This window comes from Dendrobates tinctorius, unplaced genomic scaffold (genome assembly GCF_039654945.1).
Source record: "Dendrobates tinctorius isolate UK_male_01 unplaced genomic scaffold, ASM3965494v1 ptg000179l, whole genome shotgun sequence".
Lineage (NCBI taxonomy): Eukaryota > Metazoa > Chordata > Amphibia > Anura > Dendrobatidae > Dendrobates > Dendrobates tinctorius.
Genome location: NW_027361846.1, coordinates 459,039 through 478,141, shown reverse-complemented (window position 1 = coordinate 478,141; position 19,103 = coordinate 459,039). Strand labels below are relative to the sequence as shown.

The 19,103-nt window shown below is 56.7% G+C and overlaps 2 protein-coding genes across 4 annotated transcripts in view; one reads left to right on the top strand and one right to left on the bottom strand.

The window, feature by feature from the left end:
• Positions 1-17,119, bottom strand: part of ABCF2 (ATP binding cassette subfamily F member 2) — a 65,639-nt gene extending 48,520 nt beyond the window's left edge. The window contains exons 1-2 of one of the 3 annotated variants that reach the window (XM_073551705.1): positions 16,936-17,119; positions 11,518-11,691 (exon numbers count right to left, since the gene is read on the bottom strand). In XM_073551705.1, coding sequence (XP_073407806.1) covers positions 11,518-11,656 — 139 coding nt within the window. In that variant the 5' untranslated portion in view covers positions 11,657-11,691; positions 16,936-17,119. Of the gene's footprint in view, positions 1-11,517; positions 11,703-16,935 lie in introns of all 3 variants that reach the window. The other 2 variants (XM_073551704.1, XM_073551703.1) reach the window with 2 other exon arrangements.
• LOC141054876 (uncharacterized) lies at positions 17,038-18,824 on the top strand (the record flags this gene model as incomplete). The annotated part of the gene is made up of 3 exons (XM_073551761.1): positions 17,038-17,043; positions 17,688-18,065; positions 18,264-18,824. Coding segments are annotated over exons 1-3 (945 nt in total), but the record flags the coding sequence as incomplete, so codon positions are not given.
• Positions 18,825-19,103: the final 279 nt, after the last annotated feature.

Sequence of the window (19,103 nt, the reverse complement as noted above, 5' to 3'; positions counted from 1 at the left end):
TACTATACCACATCCATCCTGACCCCACACAGGGTCCATGTGCTCCTGACATCCTCTGTGCCCCTGTACTATACCACATTCATCCTGACACCACACAGGGTCCATGTGCTCCTGACATCCTCTGTGCCCCTGTACTATACCACATTCATCCTGACACCACACAGGGGCCATGTGCTCCTGACATCCTCTGTGCTCCTGTACTATACCACATTCATCCTGACACCACACAGGGTCCATGTGCTCCTGACATCCTCTGTGCCCCTGTACTACACCACATTCATCCTGACCCCACACAGGGTCCATGTGCTCCTGACATCCTCCCTGCCTCTGTACTATACCACATTCATCCTGACCTCACACAGGGTCCATGTGCTCCTGACATCCTCCGTGCCCCTGTACTACACCACATTCATCCTGACCCCACACAGGGTCCATGTGCTCCTGACATCCTCCCTGCCTCTGTACTATACCACATTCATCCTGACCTCACACAGGGTCCATGTGCTCCTGACATCCTCCGTGCCCCTGTACTATAGCACATTCATCCTGACCTCACACAGGGTCCATGTGCTCCTGACATCATCTGTGTCCCTGTACTATACCACATTCATCCTGACCCCACACAGGGTCCATGTGCTCCTGACATCCTCCGTGCCCCTGTACTATACCACATTCATCCTGACCCCACACAGGGTCCATGTGCTCCTGACATCCTCCCTGCCTCTGTACTATACCACATTCATCCTGACCTCACACAGGGTCCATGTGCTCCTGACAGCCTCTGTGCTCCTGTACTATACCACATTCATCCTGACCCCATACAGGGTCCATGTGCTCCTGACATCCTCTGTGCCCCTGTACTATACCACATTCATCCTGACCCCACACAGGGTCCATGTGCTCCTGACATCCTCTGTGCTCCTGTACTATATCACATTCATCCTGACACCACATAGGGTCCATGTGCTCCTGACATCCTCCGTGCCCCTGTACTACACCACATTCATCCTGACCCCACACAGGGTCCATGTGCTCCTGACATCCTCCCTGCCTCTGTACTATACCACATTCATCCTGACCTCACACAGGGTCCATGTGCTCCTGACATCCTCCGTGCCCCTGTACTACACCACATTCATCCTGACCCCACACAGGGTCCATGTGCTCCTGACATCCTCTGTGCCCCTGTACTATAGCACATTCATCCTGACCTCACACAGGGTCCATGTGCTCCTGACATCATCTGTGTCCCTGTACTATACCACATTCATCCTGACCCCACACAGGGTCCATGTGCTCCTGACATCCTCCCTGCCCCTGTACTATACCACATTCATCCTGACCCCACACAGGGTCCATGTGCTCCTGACATCCTCCCTGCCTCTGTAATATACCACATTCATCCTGACCTCACACAGGGTCCATGTGCTCCTGACATCCTCCCTGCCCCTGTACTATACCACATTCATCCTGACACCACACAGGGTCCATGTGCTCCTGACATCCTCTGTGCCCCTGTACTATACCACATTCATCCTGACACCACACAGGGTCCATGTGCTCCTGACATCCTCTGTGCTCCTGTACTATACCACATTCATCCTGACACCACACAGGGGCCATGTGCTCCTGACATCCTCTGTGCTCCTGTACTATACCACATTCATCCTGACCCCATACAGGGTCCATGTGCTCCTGACATCCTCTGTGCCCCTGTACTATACCACATTCATCCTGACCCCACACAGGGTCCATGTGCTCCTGACATCCTCTGTGCTCCTGTACTATACCACATTCATCCTGACACCACACAGGGGCCATGTGCTCCTGACATCCTCTGTGCTCCTGTACTATACCACATTCATCCTGACACCACACAGGGTCCATGTGCTCCTGACATCCTCTGTGCCCCTGTACTATACCACATTCATCCTGACACCACACAGGGGCCATGTGCTCCTGACATCCTCTGTGCTCCTGTACTATACCACATTCATCCTGACCCCACACAGGGTCCATGTGCTCCTGACATCCTCCCTGCCCCTGTACTACACCACATTCATCCTGACCCCACACAGGGTCCATGTGCTCCTGACATCCTCCCTGCCTCTGTACTATACCACATTCATCCTGACCTCACACAGGGTCCATGTGCTCCTGACATCCTCCGTGCCCCTGTACTACACCACATTCATCCTGACCCCACACAGGGTCCATGTGCTCCTGACATCCTCCCTGCCTCTGTACTATACCACATTCATCCTGACCTCACACAGGGTCCATGTGCTCCTGACATCCTCCGTGCCCCTGTACTATAGCACATTCATCCTGACCTCACACAGGGTCCATGTGCTCCTGACATCCTTCGTGCCCCTGTACTATAGCACATTCATCCTGACACCACACAGGGTTCATGTGCTCCTGACATCATCTGTGTCCCTGTACTATACCACATTCATCCTGACCCCACACAGGGTCCATGTGCTCCTGACATCCTCCGTGCCCCTGTACTATACCACATTCATCCTGACCCCACACAGGGTCCATGTGCTCCTGACATCCTCCCTGCCTCTGTACTATACCACATTCATCCTGACCTCACACAGGGTCCATGTGCTCCTGACAGCCTCTGTGCTCCTGTACTATACCACATTCATCCTGACCCCATACAGGGTCCATGTGCTCCTGACATCCTCTGTGCTCCTGTACTATACCACATTCATCCTGACACCACATAGGGGCCATGTGCTCCTGACATCCTCTGTGCTCCTGTACTATACCACATTCATCCTGACACCACACAGGGTCCATGTGCTCCTGACATCCTCTGTGCCCCTGTACTATACCACATTCATCCTGACACCACACAGGGGCCATGTGCTCCTGACATCCTCTGTGCTCCTGTACTATACCACATTCATCCTGACACCACACAGGGGCCATGTGCTCCTGACATCCTCTGTGCTCCTGTACTATACCACATTCATCCTGACACCACACAGGGTCCATGTGCTCCTGACATCCTCTGTGCCCCTGTACTATACCACATTCATCCTGACACCACACAGGGGCCATGTGCTCCTGACATCCTCCCTGCCCCTGTACTATACCACATTCATCCTGACACCACACAGAGTCCATGTGCTCCTGACATCCTCTGTGCCCCTGTACTATACCACATTCATCCTGACACCACACAGGGGCCATGTGCTCCTGACATCCTCTGTGCTCCTGTACTATACCACATTCATCCTGACACCACACAGGGGCCATGTGCTCCTGACATCCTCTGTGCTCCTGTACTATACCACATTCATCCTGACCCCACACAGGGTCCATGTGCTCCTGACATCCTCTGTGCTCCTGTACTATACCACATTCATCCTGACACCACACAGGGTCCATGTGCTCCTGACATCCTCAGTGCCCCTGTACTATACCACATTCATCCTGACCCCACACATGGTCCATGTGCTCCTGACATCCTCTGTGCCCCTGTACACCACATTCATCCTGACACCACACAGGGTCCATGTGCTCCTGACATCCTCTGTGCCCCGTACTATACCACATTCATCCTGACCCCATACAGGGTCCATGTGCTCCTGACATCCTCCGTGCCCCTGTACTACACCACATTCATCCTGACCCCACACAGGGTCCATGTGCTCCTGACATCCTCCCTGCCCCTGTACTATACCACATTCATCCTGACCCCACACAGGGTCCATGTGCTCCTGACATCCTCCCTGCCTCTGTACTATACCACATTCATCCTGACCTCACACAGGGTCCATGTGCTCCTGACATCCTCCGTGCCCCTGTACTACACCACATTCATCCTGACCCCATACAGGGTCCATGTGCTCCTGACATCCTCTGTGCTCCTGTACTATACCACATTCATCCTGACCCCATACAGGGTCCATGTGCTCCTGACATCCTCTGTGCCCCTGTACTATACCACATTCATCCTGACCCCACACAGGGTCCATGTGCTCCTGACATCCTCTGTGCTCCTGTACTATACCACATTCATCCTGACACCACACAGGGTCCATGTGCTCCTGACATCCTCCCTGCCTCTGTACTATACCACATTCATCCTGACCTCACACAGGGTCCATGTGCTCCTGACAGCCTCTGTGCTCCTGTACTATACCACATTCATCCTGACCCCATACAGGGTCCATGTGCTCCTGACATCCTCTGTGCCCCTGTACTATACCACATTCATCCTGACCCCATACAGGGTCCATGTGCTCCTGACATCCTCTGTGCCCCTGTACTATACCACATTCATCCTGACCCCATACAGGGTCCATGTGCTCCTGACATCCTCTGTGCCCCTGTACTATACCACATTCATCCTGACCCCACACAGGGTCCATGTGCTCCTGACATCCTCTGTGCTCCTGTACTATACCACATTCATCCTGACCCCACACAGGGTCCATGTGCTCCTGACATCCTCTGTGCTCCTGTACTATACCACATTCATCCTGACCCCATACAGGGTCCATGTGCTCCTGACATCCTCTGTGCCCCTGTACTATACCACATTCATCCTGACCCCACACAGGGGCCATGTGCTCCTGACATCCTCTGTGCTCCTGTACTATACCACATTCATCCTGACACCACACAGGGTCCATGTGCTCCTGACATCCTCTGTGCCCCTGTACTATACCACATTCATCCTGACCCCACACAGGGGCCATGTGCTCCTGACATCCTCTGTGCTCCTGTACTATACCACATTCATCCTGACACCACACAGGGTCCATGTGCTCCTGACATCCTCTGTGCTCCTGTACTATACCACATTCATCCTGACCCCACACAGGGTCCATGTGCTCCTGACATCCTCCCTGCCTCTGTACTATACCACATTGATCCTGACCTCACACAGGGTCCATGTGCTCCTGACATCCTCCCTGCCCCTGTACTACACCACATTCATCCTGACCCCACACAGGGTCCATGTGCTCCTGACATCCTCCCTGCCTCTGTACTATACCACATTGATCCTGACCTCACACAGGGTCCATGTGCTCCTGACATCCTCCCTGCCCCTGTACTACACCACATTCATCCTGACCCCACACAGGGTCCATGTGCTCCTGACATCCTCCCTGCCTCTGTACTATACCACATTCATCCTGACCTCACACAGGGTCCATGTGCTCCTGACATCCTCCGTGCCCCTGTACTATAGCACATTCACCCTGACCTCACACAGGGTCCATGTGCTCCTGACATCATCTGTGTCCCTGTACTATACCACATTCATCCTGACCTCACACAGGGTCCATGTGCTCCTGACAGCCTCTGTGCTCCTGTACTATACCACATTCATCCTGACCCCATACAGGGTCCATGTGCTCCTGACATCCTCTGTGCCCCTGTACTATACCACATTCATCCTGACCCCACACAGGGTCCATGTGCTCCTGACATCCTCTGTGCTCCTGTACTATACCACATTCATCCTGACACCACATAGGGGCCATGTGCTCCTGACATCCTCTGTGCTCCTGTACTATACCACATTCATCCTGACACCACACAGGGTCCATGTGCTCCTGACATCCTCTGTGCCCCTGTACTATACCACATTCATCCTGACACCACACAGGGGCCATGTGCTCCTGACATCCTCTGTGCTCCTGTACTATACCACATTCATCCTGACACCACACAGGGGCCATGTGCTCCTGACATCCTCTGTGCTCCTGTACTATACCACATTCATCCTGACACCACACAGGGTCCATGTGCTCCTGACATCCTCTGTGCCCCTGTACTATACCACATTCATCCTGACACCACACAGGGGCCATGTGCTCCTGACATCCTCCGTGCCCCTGTACTATACCACATTCATCCTGACACCACACAGGGTCCATGTGCTCCTGACATCCTCTGTGCTCCTGTACTATACCACATTCATCCTGACCCCACACAGGGTCCATGTGCTCCTGACATCCTCTGTGCTCCTGTACTATACCACATTCATCCTGACACCACACAGGGTCCATGTGCTCCTGACATCCTCCGTGCCCCTGTACTATACCACATTCATCCTGACCCCACACATGGTCCATGTGCTCCTGACATCCTCTGTGCCCCTGTACTACACCACATTCATCCTGACCCCACACAGGGTCCATGTGCTCCTGACATCCTCCGTGCCCCTGTACTATACCACATTCATCCTGACCCCACACAGGGTCCATGTGCTCCTGACATCCTCTGTGCTCCTGTACTATACCACATTCATCCTGACCCCATACAGGGTCCATGTGCTCCTGACATCCTCCATGCCCCTGTACTACACCACATTCATCCTGACCCCACACAGGGTCCATGTGCTCCTGACATCCTCCGTGCCCTTGTACTACACCACATTCATCCTGACACCACACAGGGTCCATGTGCTCCTGACATCCTCTGTGCCCCGTACTATACCACATTCATCCTGACCCCACACAGGGTCCATGTGCTCCTGACATCCTCTGTGCCCCTGTACTATACCACATTCATCCTGACCCCACACAGGGTCCATGTGCTCCTGACATCCTCTGTGCCCCTGTACTACACCACATTCATCCTGACCCCACACAGGGTCCATGTGCTCCTGACAGCCTCTGTGCTCCTGTACTACACCACATTCATCCTGACCCCACACAGGGTCCATGTGCTCCTGACATCCTCTGTGTCCCTGTACTACACCACATTCATCCTTACCCCACACAGGGTCCATGTGCTCCTGACAGCCTCTGTGCTCCTGTACTACACCACATTCATCCTGACACCACACAGGGGCCATGTGCTCCTGACATCCTCTGTGCTCCTGTACTATACCACATTCATCCTGACACCACACAGGGGCCATGTGCTCCTGACATCCTCTGTGTCCCTGTACTACACCACATTCATCCTGACACCACACAGGGTCCATGTGCTCCTGACATCCTCTGTGCCCCTGTACTACACCACATTCATCCTGACACCACACAGGGTCCATGTGCTCCTGACATCCTCTGTGCCCCTGTACTACACCACATTCATCCTGACCCCACACAGGGTTCATGTGCTCCTGACATCCTCTGTGCCCCTGTACTATACCACATTCATCCTGACACTACACAGGGTCCATGTGCTCCTGACATCCTCTGTGTCCCTGTACTACACCACATTCATCCTGACACCACACAGGGTCCATGTGCTCCTGACATCCTCTGTGCCCCTGTACTATACCACATTCATCCTGACACCACACAGGGTCCATGTGCTCCTGACATCCTCTGTGCCCCTGTACTACACCACATTCATCCTGACCCCACACAGGGTTCATGTGCTCCTGACATCCTCTGTGCTCCTGTACTATACCACATTCACCCTGACCCCACACAGGGTCCATGTGCTCCTGACATCCTCTGTGCTCCTGTACTACACCACATTCACCCTGACCCCACACAGCGTCTATGTGCTCCTGACATCCTCTGTGCCCCTGTACTATACCACATTCATCCTGACACCACACAGGGTCCATGTGCTCCTGACATCCTCTGTGCCCCTGTACTACACCACATTCATCCTGACCCCACACAGGGTTCATGTGCTCCTGACATCCTCTGTGCCCCTGTACTATACCACATTCATCCTGACACTACACAGGGTCCATGTGCTCCTGACATCCTCTGTGCCCCTGTACTACACCACATTCATCCTGACCTCACACAGGGTCCATGTGCTCCTGACATCCTCTGTGCCCCTGTACTATACCACATTCATCCTGACACCACACAGGGTCCATGTGCTCCTGACATCCTCTGTGCCCCTGTACTACACCACATTCATCCTGACCCCACACAGGGTTCATGTGCTCCTGACATCCTCTGTGCTCCTGTACTATACCACATTCACCCTGACCCCACACAGGGTCCATGTGCTCCTGACATCCTCTGTGCTCCTGTACTACACCACATTCACCCTGACCCCACACAGGGTCCATGTGCTCCTGACATCCTCTGTGCCCCTGTACTACACCACATTCATCCTGACACCACACAGGGTCCATGTGCTCCTGACATCCTCTGTGCCCCTGTACTACACCACATTCATCCTGACACCACACAGGGTCCATGTGCTCCTGACATCCTCTGTGCCCCTGTACTATACCACATTCATCCTGACCTCACACAGGGTCCATGTGCTCCTGACATCCTCTGTGCTCCTGTACTGTACCACATTCATCCTGACACCACACAGGGTCCATGTGCTCCTGACATCCTCTGTGCCCCTGTACTACACCACATTCATCCTGACCCCACACAGGGTTCATGTGCTCCTGACATCCTCTGTGCTCCTGTACTACACCACATTCATCCTGACCCCACACAGGGTTCATGTGCTCCTGACATCCTCTGTGCTCCTGTACTATACCACATTCACCCTGACCCCACACAGGGTCCATGTGCTCCTGATATCCTCTGTGCTCCTGTACTACACCACATTCATCCTGACCCCACACAGGGTCCATGTGCTCCTGACATCCTCCCTGCCCCTGTACTACACCACATTCACCCTGACCCCACACAGCGTCCATGTGCTCCTGACATCCTCTGTGCCCCTGTACTACACCACATTCATCCTGACACCACACAGGGTCCATGTGCTCCTGACATCCTCTGTGCCCCTGTACTACACCACATTCATCCTGACCCCACACAGGGTTCATGTGCTCCTGACATCCTCTGTGTCCCTGTACTACACCACATTCATCCTGACCTCACACAGGGTCCATGTGCTCCTGACATCCTCTGTGCCCCTGTACTATACCACATTCATCCTGACACCACACAGGGTCCATGTGCTCCTGACATCCTCTGTGCCCCTGTACTACACCACATTCATCCTGACCCCACACAGGGTTCATGTGCTCCTGACATCCTCTGTGCTCCTGTACTACACCACATTCACCCTGACCCCACACAGCGTCTATGTGCTCCTGACATCCTCTGTGCCCCTGTACTACACCACATTCATCCTGACCCCACACAGGGTTCATGTGCTCCTGACATCCTCTGTGCTCCTGTACTATACCACATTCACCCTGACCCCACACAGGGTCCATGTGCTCCTGACATCCTCTGTGCTCCTGTACTACACCACATTCACCCTGACCCCACACAGGGTCCATGTGCTCCTGACATCCTCTGTGCCCCTGTACTACACCACATTCATCCTGACACCACACAGGGTCCATGTGCTCCTGACATCCTCTGTGCCCCTGTACTACACCACATTCATCCTGACCCCACACAGGGTTCATGTGCTCCTGACATCCTCTGTGCCCCTGTACTATACCACATTCATCCTGACACTACACAGGGTCCATGTGCTCCTGACATCCTCTGTGCCCCTGTACTACACCACATTCATCCTGACACCACACAGGGTCCATGTGCTCCTGACATCCTCTGTGCCCCTGTACTATACCACATTCACCCTGACCCCACACAGGGACCATGCGCTCCTGACATCCTCCGTGCCCCTGTACTATACCACATTCACCCTGACCCCACACAGGGACCATGTGCTCCTGACATCCTCTGTGCTCCTGTACTACACCACATTCACCCTGACCCCACACAGGGACCATGTGCTCCTGACATCCTCTGTGCTCCTGTACTACACCACATTCACCCTGACCCCACACAGGGACCATGCGCTCCTGACATCCTCCGTGCCCCTGTACTACACCACATTCACCCTGACCCCACATAGGGTCCATGTGCTCCTGACATCCTCCGTTCCCCTGTACTATACCACATTCACCCTGACCCCACACAGGGACCATGTGCTCCTGACATCCTCTGTGCTCCTGTACTACACCACATTCACCCTGACCCCACACAGGGACCATGCGCTCCTGACATCCTCCGTGCCCCTGTACTACACCACATTCACCCTGACCCCACACAGGGACCATGCGTTCCTGACATCCTCTGTGCTCCTGTACTATACCACATTCACCCTGACCCCACACAGGGACCATGTGCTCCTGACATCCTCTGTGCCCCTGTACTACACATTCATCCTGACCCCACACAGGGTCCATGTGCTCCTGACATCCTCTGTGCCCCTGTACTACACCACATTCACCCTGACCCCACACAGGGTCCATGTGCTCCTGACATCCTCTGTGCCTCTGTACTACACATTCATCCTGACCCCACACAGGGTCCATGCGCTCCTGACATCCTCTGTGCCCCTGTACTACACCACATTCACCCTGACCCCACACAGGGTCCATGTGCTCCTGACATCCTCTGTGCCTCTGTACTACACATTCATCCTGACCCCACACAGGGTCCATGTGCTCCTGACATCCTCTGTGCCCCTGTACTACACCACATTCATCCTGACCCCACACAGGGTTCATGTGCTCCTGACATCCTCTGTGCCTCTGTACTACACATTCATCCTGACCCCACACAGGGTCCATGCGCTCCTGACATCCTCCCTGCCCCTGTACTATACCACATTCATCCTGACCCCACACAGGGTCCATGTGCTCCTGACATCCTCTGTGCTCCTGTACTATACCACATTCATCCTGACCCCACACAGGGTCCATGTGCTCCTGACATCCTCTGTGCCTCTGTACTACACATTCATCCTGACCCCACACAGGGTCCATGTGCTCCTGACATCCTCTGTGCCCCTGTACTACACCACATTCATCCTGACCCCACACAGGGTTCATGTGCTCCTGACATCCTCCCTGCCCCTGTACTATACCACATTCATCCTGACCCCACACAGGGTCCATGTGCTCCTGACATCCTCTGTGCTCCTGTACTATACCACATTCATCCTGACCCCACACAGGGTCCATGCGCTCCTGACATCCTCCCTGCCCCTGTACTATACCACATTCATCCTGACCCCACACAGGGTCCATGTGCTCCTGACATCCTCTGTGCTCCTGTACTATACCACATTCATCCTGACCCCACACAGGGTCCATGTGCTCCTGACATCCTCTGTGCCTCTGTACTACACATTCATCCTGACCCCACACAGGGTCCATGTGCTCCTGACATCCTCTGTGCCCCTGTACTACACCACATTCATCCTGACCCCACACAGGGTTCATGTGCTCCTGACATCCTCTGTGCCTCTGTACTACACATTCATCCTGACCCCACACAGGGTCCATGCGCTCCTGACATCCTCCCTGCCCCTGTACTATACCACATTCATCCTGACCCCACACAGGGTCCATGTGCTCCTGACATCCTCTGTGCTCCTGTACTATACCACATTCATGCTGACCCCACACAGGGTCCATGTGCTCCTGACATCCTCTGTGCTCCTGTACTATACCACATTCATCCTGACCCCACACAGGGACCATGTGCTCCTGACAGCCTCTGTGCTGCGGAGGTCCTGCTCCCTGGGGAAGTCTCTGCTTCTCAATCCAAGCATCCAGAAAATACTGACCGGTGGCGACAGTGCCGTTCACTGGCTGTTGCTCGGCCTCCTCAGGGCCAACGTCTCCATTGTCTTTCTTGGGCCTCTGCCGAGCCTTGGCAGCCTCCTTTTTCTTGGCCGCTTTTTTCTTAGCCAGATCAGAAGGCATGTCTGCAGATCAGGGGGTCATACAATCCGGGAAGCCTGGGGGGAGACTAAGAGGATAAGAAACGACTCCATGTGGCGACTGACAGGAGAATGAGGGGGCGACATGGACATAGCCACAGAAATCCACATGTCCCCCCACCTGTCCACCAGGTCCCCCAGAAATGCACCACATGAAACTGCCGCCACGTCCTTCACACACCCTCCTCCCATCAGCCTCACTCTCATCCTCTTTCTCTCACTCCCCCCCGGTCCCCTCTCTCTCTCCCCTCCGGTTCTCTATCCCCCCCCCCCCCCGTTCTCTATTTTCCTACCCGGTTTTCTCTCTCCTCCTCCCCCCCGGTCCCCTCTCATCCTCCACCCCCCGGTTCTATCTCTTTCTCCCCGATCCCCTCTCCTCCTCCGTCCCCTCTCCTCCTCCCCGGTTCTCTCTCTCTCTCTCTTCCTGGTCCTCTCTCCTCTTCCCCCTCCCCCCTGGTCCCCTCTCCTCCTTCCCCCGGTCCTCTCTCTCCTCCCCCATGGTCCCCTCTCCTCCGCCCCGGTCCCCTCTCTCTCTCTCTCTCTCCTCCGCCCCGGTCCTCTCTCTCTCTCTCCTCCGCCCCGGTCCTCTCTCTCTCTCTCCTCCGCCCCGGTCCTCTCTCTCTCTCTCCTCCGCCCCGGTCCTCTCTCTCTCTCTCTCCTCCGCCCCGGTCCTCTCTCTCTCTCTCTCCTCCGCCCCGGTCCTCTCTCTCTCTCTCTCTCCTCCGCCCCGGTCCTCTCTCTCTCTCTCTCTCTCCTCCGCCCCGGTCCTCTCTCTCTCTCTCTCTCTCCTCCGCCCCGGTCCTCTCTCTCTCTCTCTCTCTCCTCCGCCCCGGTCCTCTCTCTCTCTCTCTCTCTCCTCCGCCCCGGTCCTCTCTCTCTCTCTCTCTCTCCTCCGCCCCGGTCCTCTCTCTCTCTCTCTCTCTCCTCCGCCCCGGTCCTCTCTCTCTCTCTCTCTCTCCTCCGCCCCGGTCCTCTCTCTCTCTCTCTCTCTCCTCCGCCCCGGTCCTCTCTCTCTCTCTCTCTCTCCTCCGCCCCGGTCCTCTCTCTCTCTCTCTCTCTCCTCCGCCCCGGTCCTCTCTCTCTCTCTCTCTCTCCTCCGCCCCGGTCCTCTCTCTCTCTCTCTCTCTCCTCCGCCCCGGTCCTCTCTCTCTCTCTCTCTCTCCTCCGCCCCGGTCCTCTCTCTCTCTCTCTCTCTCCTCCGCCCCGGTCCTCTCTCTCTCTCTCTCTCTCCTCCGCCCCGGTCCTCTCTCTCTCTCTCTCTCTCTCCTCCGCCCCGGTCCTCTCTCTCTCTCTCTCTCTCTCCTCCGCCCCGGTCCTCTCTCTCTCTCTCTCTCTCCTCCGCCCCGGTCCTCTCTCTCTCTCCTCCGCCCCGGTCCTCTCTCTCTCTCCTCCGCCCCGGTCCTCTCTCTCTCTCCTCCGCCCCGGTCCTCTCTCTCTCTCCTCCGCCCCGGTCCTCTCTCTCTCTCCTCCGCCCCGGTCCTCTCTCTCTCTCCTCCGCCCCGGTCCTCTCTCTCTCTCCTCCGCCCCGGTCCTCTCTCTCTCTCCTCCGCCCCGGTCCTCTCTCTCTCTCCTCCGCCCCGGTCCTCTCTCTCTCTCCTCCGCCCCGGTCCTCTCTCTCTCTCCTCCGCCCCGGTCCTCTCTCTCTCTCCTCCGCCCCGGTCCTCTCTCTCTCTCCTCCGCCCCGGTCCTCTCTCTCTCTCCTCCGCCCCGGTCCTCTCTCTCTCTCCTCCGCCCCGGTCCTCTCTCTCTCTCCTCCGCCCCGGTCCTCTCTCTCTCTCCTCCGCCCCGGTCCTCTCTCTCTCTCCTCCGCCCCGGTCCTCTCTCTCTCTCTCTCCTCCGCCCCGGTCCTCGGTCCTCTCTCCTCCTCGGTCCTCTCTCCTCCTCGGTCCTCTCTCCTCTTCTCCGGTCCTCTCTCCTCTTCTCCGGTCCTCTCTCCTCTTCTCCGGTCCTCTCTCCTCTTCTCCGGTCCTCTCTCCTCTTCTCCGGTCCTCTCTCCTCTTCTCCGGTCCTCTCTCCTCTTCTCCGGTCCTCTCTCCTCTTCTCCGGTCCTCTCTCCTCTTCTCCGGTCCTCTCTCCTCTTCTCCGGTCCTCTCTCCTCTTCTCCGGTCCTCTCTCCTCTTCTCCGGTCCTCTCTCCTCTTCTCCGGTCCTCTCTCCTCTTCTCCGGTCCTCTCTCCTCTTCTCCGGTCCTCTCTCCTCTTCTCCGGTCCTCTCTCCTTCTCCCCGGTCCTCTCTCCTCTTCTCCGGTCCTCTCTCCTTCTCCCCGGTCCTCTCTCTCCTTCTCCCCGGTCCTCTCTCTCCTTCTCCCCGGTTCTCTCTCTCTTTCTCCCTCCCCGGTTCTCTCTTCCCCCGGGTCCACTCTCTCCCTCCTCGGTCCTCTCTCTCCCTCCTCGGTCCTCTCTCTCCCTCCTCGGTCCTCTCTCTCCCTCCTCGGTCCTCTCTCTCCCTCCTCGGTCCTCTCTCTCCCTCCTCGGTCCTCTCTCTTCCTCCTCGGTCCTCTCTCCTCCTCCTCGGTCCTCTCTCTCTCTTTCTCCCCGGTTCTCTCTCTCTCTTCCTCCCCGGTTCTCTCTCTCTTTCTCCCCGGTTCTCTCTCTCTTCCTCCCCGGTTCTCTCTCTCTTTCTCCCCGGTTCTCTCTCTCTTTCTCCCCGGTTCTCTCTCTCTTCCTCCCCGGTTCTCTCTCCTTCTCGGTCCTCTCTCTCTCCCCGGTTCTCACTCCTTCTCCCCGGTTCTCTCTCCTCCTCGGTCCTCTCTTCCTCCCCAGTCCCCTCTCTCTCTCTCTCTCTCTTTCTCCCCGGTCCTCTCCTCCTCCTCCTCCTCGGTCCTCTCTCTTCCTCCTCGGTCCTCTCTCTTCCTCCTCGGTCCTCTCTCTTCCTCCTCGGTCCTCTCTCTTCCTCCTCGGTCCTCTCTCTCTTCCTCCCCGGTTCTCTCTCTCTTTCTCCCCGGTTCTCTCTCTCTTCCTCCCCGGTTCTCTCTCTCTTTCTCCCCGGTTCTCTCTCTCTTTCTCCCTGGTTCTCTCTCCTCCTCGGTCCTCTCTCTCTCTCTTTCTTCCCGGTTCTCTCTCTCTTCCTCCCCGGTTCTCTCTCTCTTCCTCCCCGGTTCTCTCTCCTTCTCGGTCCTCTCTCTCTCCCCGGTTCTCACTCCTTCTCCCCGGTTCTCTCTCCTCCTCGGTCCTCTCTTCCTCCCCAGTCCTCTCTCTCTCTTTCTCCCCGGTCCTCTCCTCCTCCTCGGTCCTCTCTCTCCTCCTCGGCCCTCTCTCTCTTTCCTCCTCGGTCCTCTCTCTCTCTCTCTCTCTTTCTCCCCGGTTCTCTCTTCCTCCCCGGTTCTCTCTCTCTTCCTCCTCGGTCCTCTCTCCTCCTCCTCGGTCCTCTCTCTTCCTCCTCGGTCCTCTCTCTTCCTCACCGGTCCTCTCTCTTCCTCACCGGTCCTCTCTCTTCCTCCTCGGTCCTCTCTCTCTCTTTCTCCCCGGTTCTCTCTCTCTTCCTCCCCGGTTCTCTCTCTCTCCTCCCCGGTTCTCTCTCTCTTTCTCCCCGGTCCTCTCTCCTCCTCCTCGGTCCTCTCTCTTCCTCCTCGGTCCTCTCTCCTCCTCCTCGGTCCTCTCTCTCTCTTTCTCCCCGGTTCTCTCTCTCTCTTCCTCCCCGGTTCTCTCTCTCTTTCTCCCCGGTTCTCTCTCTCTTCCTCCCCGGTTCTCTCTCTCTTTCTCCCCGGTTCTCTCTCTCTTTCTCCCCGGTTCTCTCTCTCTTCCTCCCCGGTTCTCTCTCCTTCTCGGTCCTCTCTCTCTCCCCGGTTCTCACTCCTTCTCCCCGGTTCTCTCTCCTCCTCGGTCCTCTCTTCCTCCCCAGTCCCCTCTCTCTCTCTCTCTCTTTCTCCCCGGTCCTCTCCTCCTCCTCCTCCTCGGTCCTCTCTCTTCCTCCTCGGTCCTCTCTCTTCCTCCTCGGTCCTCTCTCTTCCTCCTCGGTCCTCTCTCTTCCTCCTCGGTCCTCTCTCTTCCTCCTCGGTCCTCTCTCTCTTCCTCCCCGGTTCTCTCTCTCTTTCTCCCCGGTTCTCTCTCTCTTTCTCCCCGGTTCTCTCTCTCTTCCTCCCCGGTTCTCTCTCTCTTTCTCCCCGGTTCTCTCTCTCTTTCTCCCCGGTTCTCTCTCTCTTTCTCCCTGGTTCTCTCTCCTCCTCGGTCCTCTCTCTCTCTCTTTCTTCCCGGTTCTCTCTCTCTTCCTCCCCGGTTCTCTCTCTCTTCCTCCCCGGTTCTCTCTCCTTCTCGGTCCTCTCTCTCTCCCCGGTTCTCACTCCTTCTCCCCGGTTCTCTCTCCTCCTCGGTCCTCTCTTCCTCCCCAGTCCTCTCTCTCTCTTTCTCCCCGGTCCTCTCCTCCTCCTCGGTCCTCTCTCTCCTCCTCGGCCCTCTCTCTCTTTCCTCCTCGGTCCTCTCTCTCTCTCTCTCTCTTTCTCCCCGGTTCTCTCTTCCTCCCCGGTTCTCTCTCTCTTCCTCCTCGGTCCTCTCTCCTCCTCCTCGGTCCTCTCTCTTCCTCCTCGGTCCTCTCTCTTCCTCACCGGTCCTCTCTCTTCCTCCTCGGTCCTCTCTCTCTCTTTCTCCCCGGTTCTCTCTCTCTTCCTCCCCGGTTCTCTCTCTCTCCTCCCCGGTTCTCTCTCTCTTTCTCCCCGGTCCTCTCTCCTCCTCCTCGGTCCTCTCTCTTCCTCCTCGGTCCTCTCTCCTCCTCCTCCGTCCTCTCTCCTCCTCCTCCTCCTCGGTCCTCTCTCTCTCTTTCTCCCCGGTTCTCTCTCTCTCTTCCTCCCCGGTTCTCTCTCTCTCCTCCCCGGTTCTCTCTCTCTTTCTCCCCGGTCCTCTCTCCTCCTCCTCGGTCCTCTCTCTTCCTCCTCGGTCCTCTCTCCTCCTCCTCCGTCCTCTCTCCTCCTCCTCCTCCCCGGTTCTCTCTCTCTCTTTCTCCCCGGTTCTCTCTCTCTCCTCCTCCCCGGTTCTCTCTCTCTTTCTCCCCGGTTCTCTCTCTCTTTCTCCCCGGTTCTCTCTCTCTTTCTCCCCGGTTCTCTCTCTCTTTCTCCCCGGTCCTCTCTCTCTCTCCCCCCGGTTCTCTCTCTCTCTTCCTCCCCGGTCCTCTCTCTCTCTTCCTCCCCGGTCCTCTCTCTCTCTCTTCCTCCCCGGTCCTCTCTCTCTCTCCCCCCGGTTCTCTCTCTCTCTTTCTCCCCGGTCCCCCCTCTCCTCGGTCCTCTCTCTTCCTCCTCGGTCCTCTCTCCTCCTCCCCGGGCCTCTCCTCTCACCTCAGGCCGCCGCTCACCTCTCTGTGCGTCTCCCGGTATTTGCCTCACACTCTTCCCCACGTGTCGCCGGCTCTCCGTCCAATCAGTGTGCTCCTTACTCAGATGCCGGTGGGGTCCAAGCAAGGTATTATGGATAATGTAGTTTTGCCGTTGTATTTACTTTAGCAAATTATTGTTGTAAATAACTACAATTCCCAGAGTGCTCCACGGCTGTCGTTAATAAGCCGTAAACTCTAGCGGGGGCGTATTCTCACTGACTTCAAATGGAGGCGTGGTCTAGTTGATGAGTTTGGGGCGTGGCTGAATTAGAGGGCGTGGCTTGCGGAGTCGGTAGGAGAGCGAGCTGCAGACGCGTGTGACCTGTACCGTCAGCTCGGTGTGAGGCTGCGGAAACCGCGACCCTGACAGATGTCGCCTGTATCTATGTTTCCAGGGGCCGGATCCTACACAGCCTCAGTGTTTGCTGCGGATTGGACGCTGCGTATACAGACCGTGGACACAGACCCTGACACCTGCGGCACCGCCTGTATCTAACCCTAAGGCTGTGTGCACACGCTGCGGATTTAGCTGCGGACCCCAGTACCATGATTCCCTATGGGAATCAAAAACCGCAGTGCAGAATTTTCCGCGTGGATTATCCACAGGTGAAACCGCAGAGCGATCCACAGGTGAAACCCCAGAGCGATCCGCAGGTGAAACCGCAGAGCGATCCACAGGTGAAACCGCAGAGCGATCCACAGGTGAAACCGTAGAGCGATCCGCAGGTGAAACCGCAGAGCGATCAGCAGGTGAAACCGCAGAGCGATCCGCAGGTGAAACCGCAGAGCGATCCGCAGGTGAAACCGCAGAGCGATCCGCAGGTGAAACCGCAGAGCGATCCGCAGGTAAAACCGCAGAGCGATCCGCAGGTGAAACCGCAGAGCGATCCGCAGGTGAAACCGCAGAGCGATCCGCAGGTGAAACCGCAGAGCGATCCGCAGGTGAAACCCCAGAGCGATCCACAGGTGAAACCGCAGAGCGATCCACAGGTGAAACCGCAGAGCGATCCGCAGGTGAAACCGCAGAGCGATCCCCAGGTGAAACCGCAGAGCGATCCACAGGTGAAACCGCAGAGCGATCCGCAGGTGAAACCCCAGAGCGATCCGCAGGTGAAACCGCAGAGCGATCCACAGGTGAAACCCCAGAGCGATCCCCAGGTGAAACCGCAGAGCGATCCCCAGGTGAAACCGCAGAGCGATCCCCAGGTGAAACCGCAGAGCGATCCGCAGGTGAAACCCCAGAGCGATCCGCAGGTGAAACCGCAGAGCGATCCGCAGGTGAAACCGCAGAGCGATCCGCAGGTGAAACCCCAGAGCGATCCACAGGTGAAACCGCAGAGCGATCCACAGGTGAAACCGCAGAGCGATCCACAGGTAAAACCGCAGAGCGATCCACAGGTGAAACCCCAGAGCGATCCGCAGGTGAAACCGCAGAGCGATCCGCAGGTGAAACCCCAGAGCGATCCACAGGTGAAACCCCAGAGCGATCCACAGGTGAAACCCCAGAGCGATCCACAGGTGAAACCGCAGAGCGATCCGCAGGTGAAACCCCAGAGCGATCCGCAGGTGAAACCGCAGAGCGATCCGCAGGTGAAACCGCAGAGCGATCCACAGGTGAAACCCCAGAGCGATCCGCAGGTGAAACTGCAGAGCGATCCACAGGTGAAACCCCAGAGCGATCCACAGGTGAAACCGCAGAGCGATCCGCAGGTAAAACCGCAGGGCCAAACCGTAGGTAAAACCGCAGAGCAATCCGCAGGTAAAACCGCAGAGCAATCCGCAGGTGAAACCGCAGAGCAATCCGCAGGTGAAACCGCAGAGCGATCCGCAGGTGAAACCGCAGAGCGATCCGCAGGTGAAACCGCAGAGCGATCCGCAGGTGAAACCGCAGAGCAATCCGCAGGTAAAACCGCAGAGCAATCCGCAGGTAAAACCGCAGGGCCAAACCGCAGGTAAAACCGCAGAGCAATCCGCAGGTAAAACCGCAGAGCAATCCGCAGGTGAAACCGCAGAGCAATCTGCAGGTGAAACCGCAGAGCAATCCGCAGGTGAAACCGCAGGGCCAAACCGCAGGTAAAACCGCAGAGCAATCCGCAGGTAAAACCGCAGAGCGATCCGCAGGTAAAACCA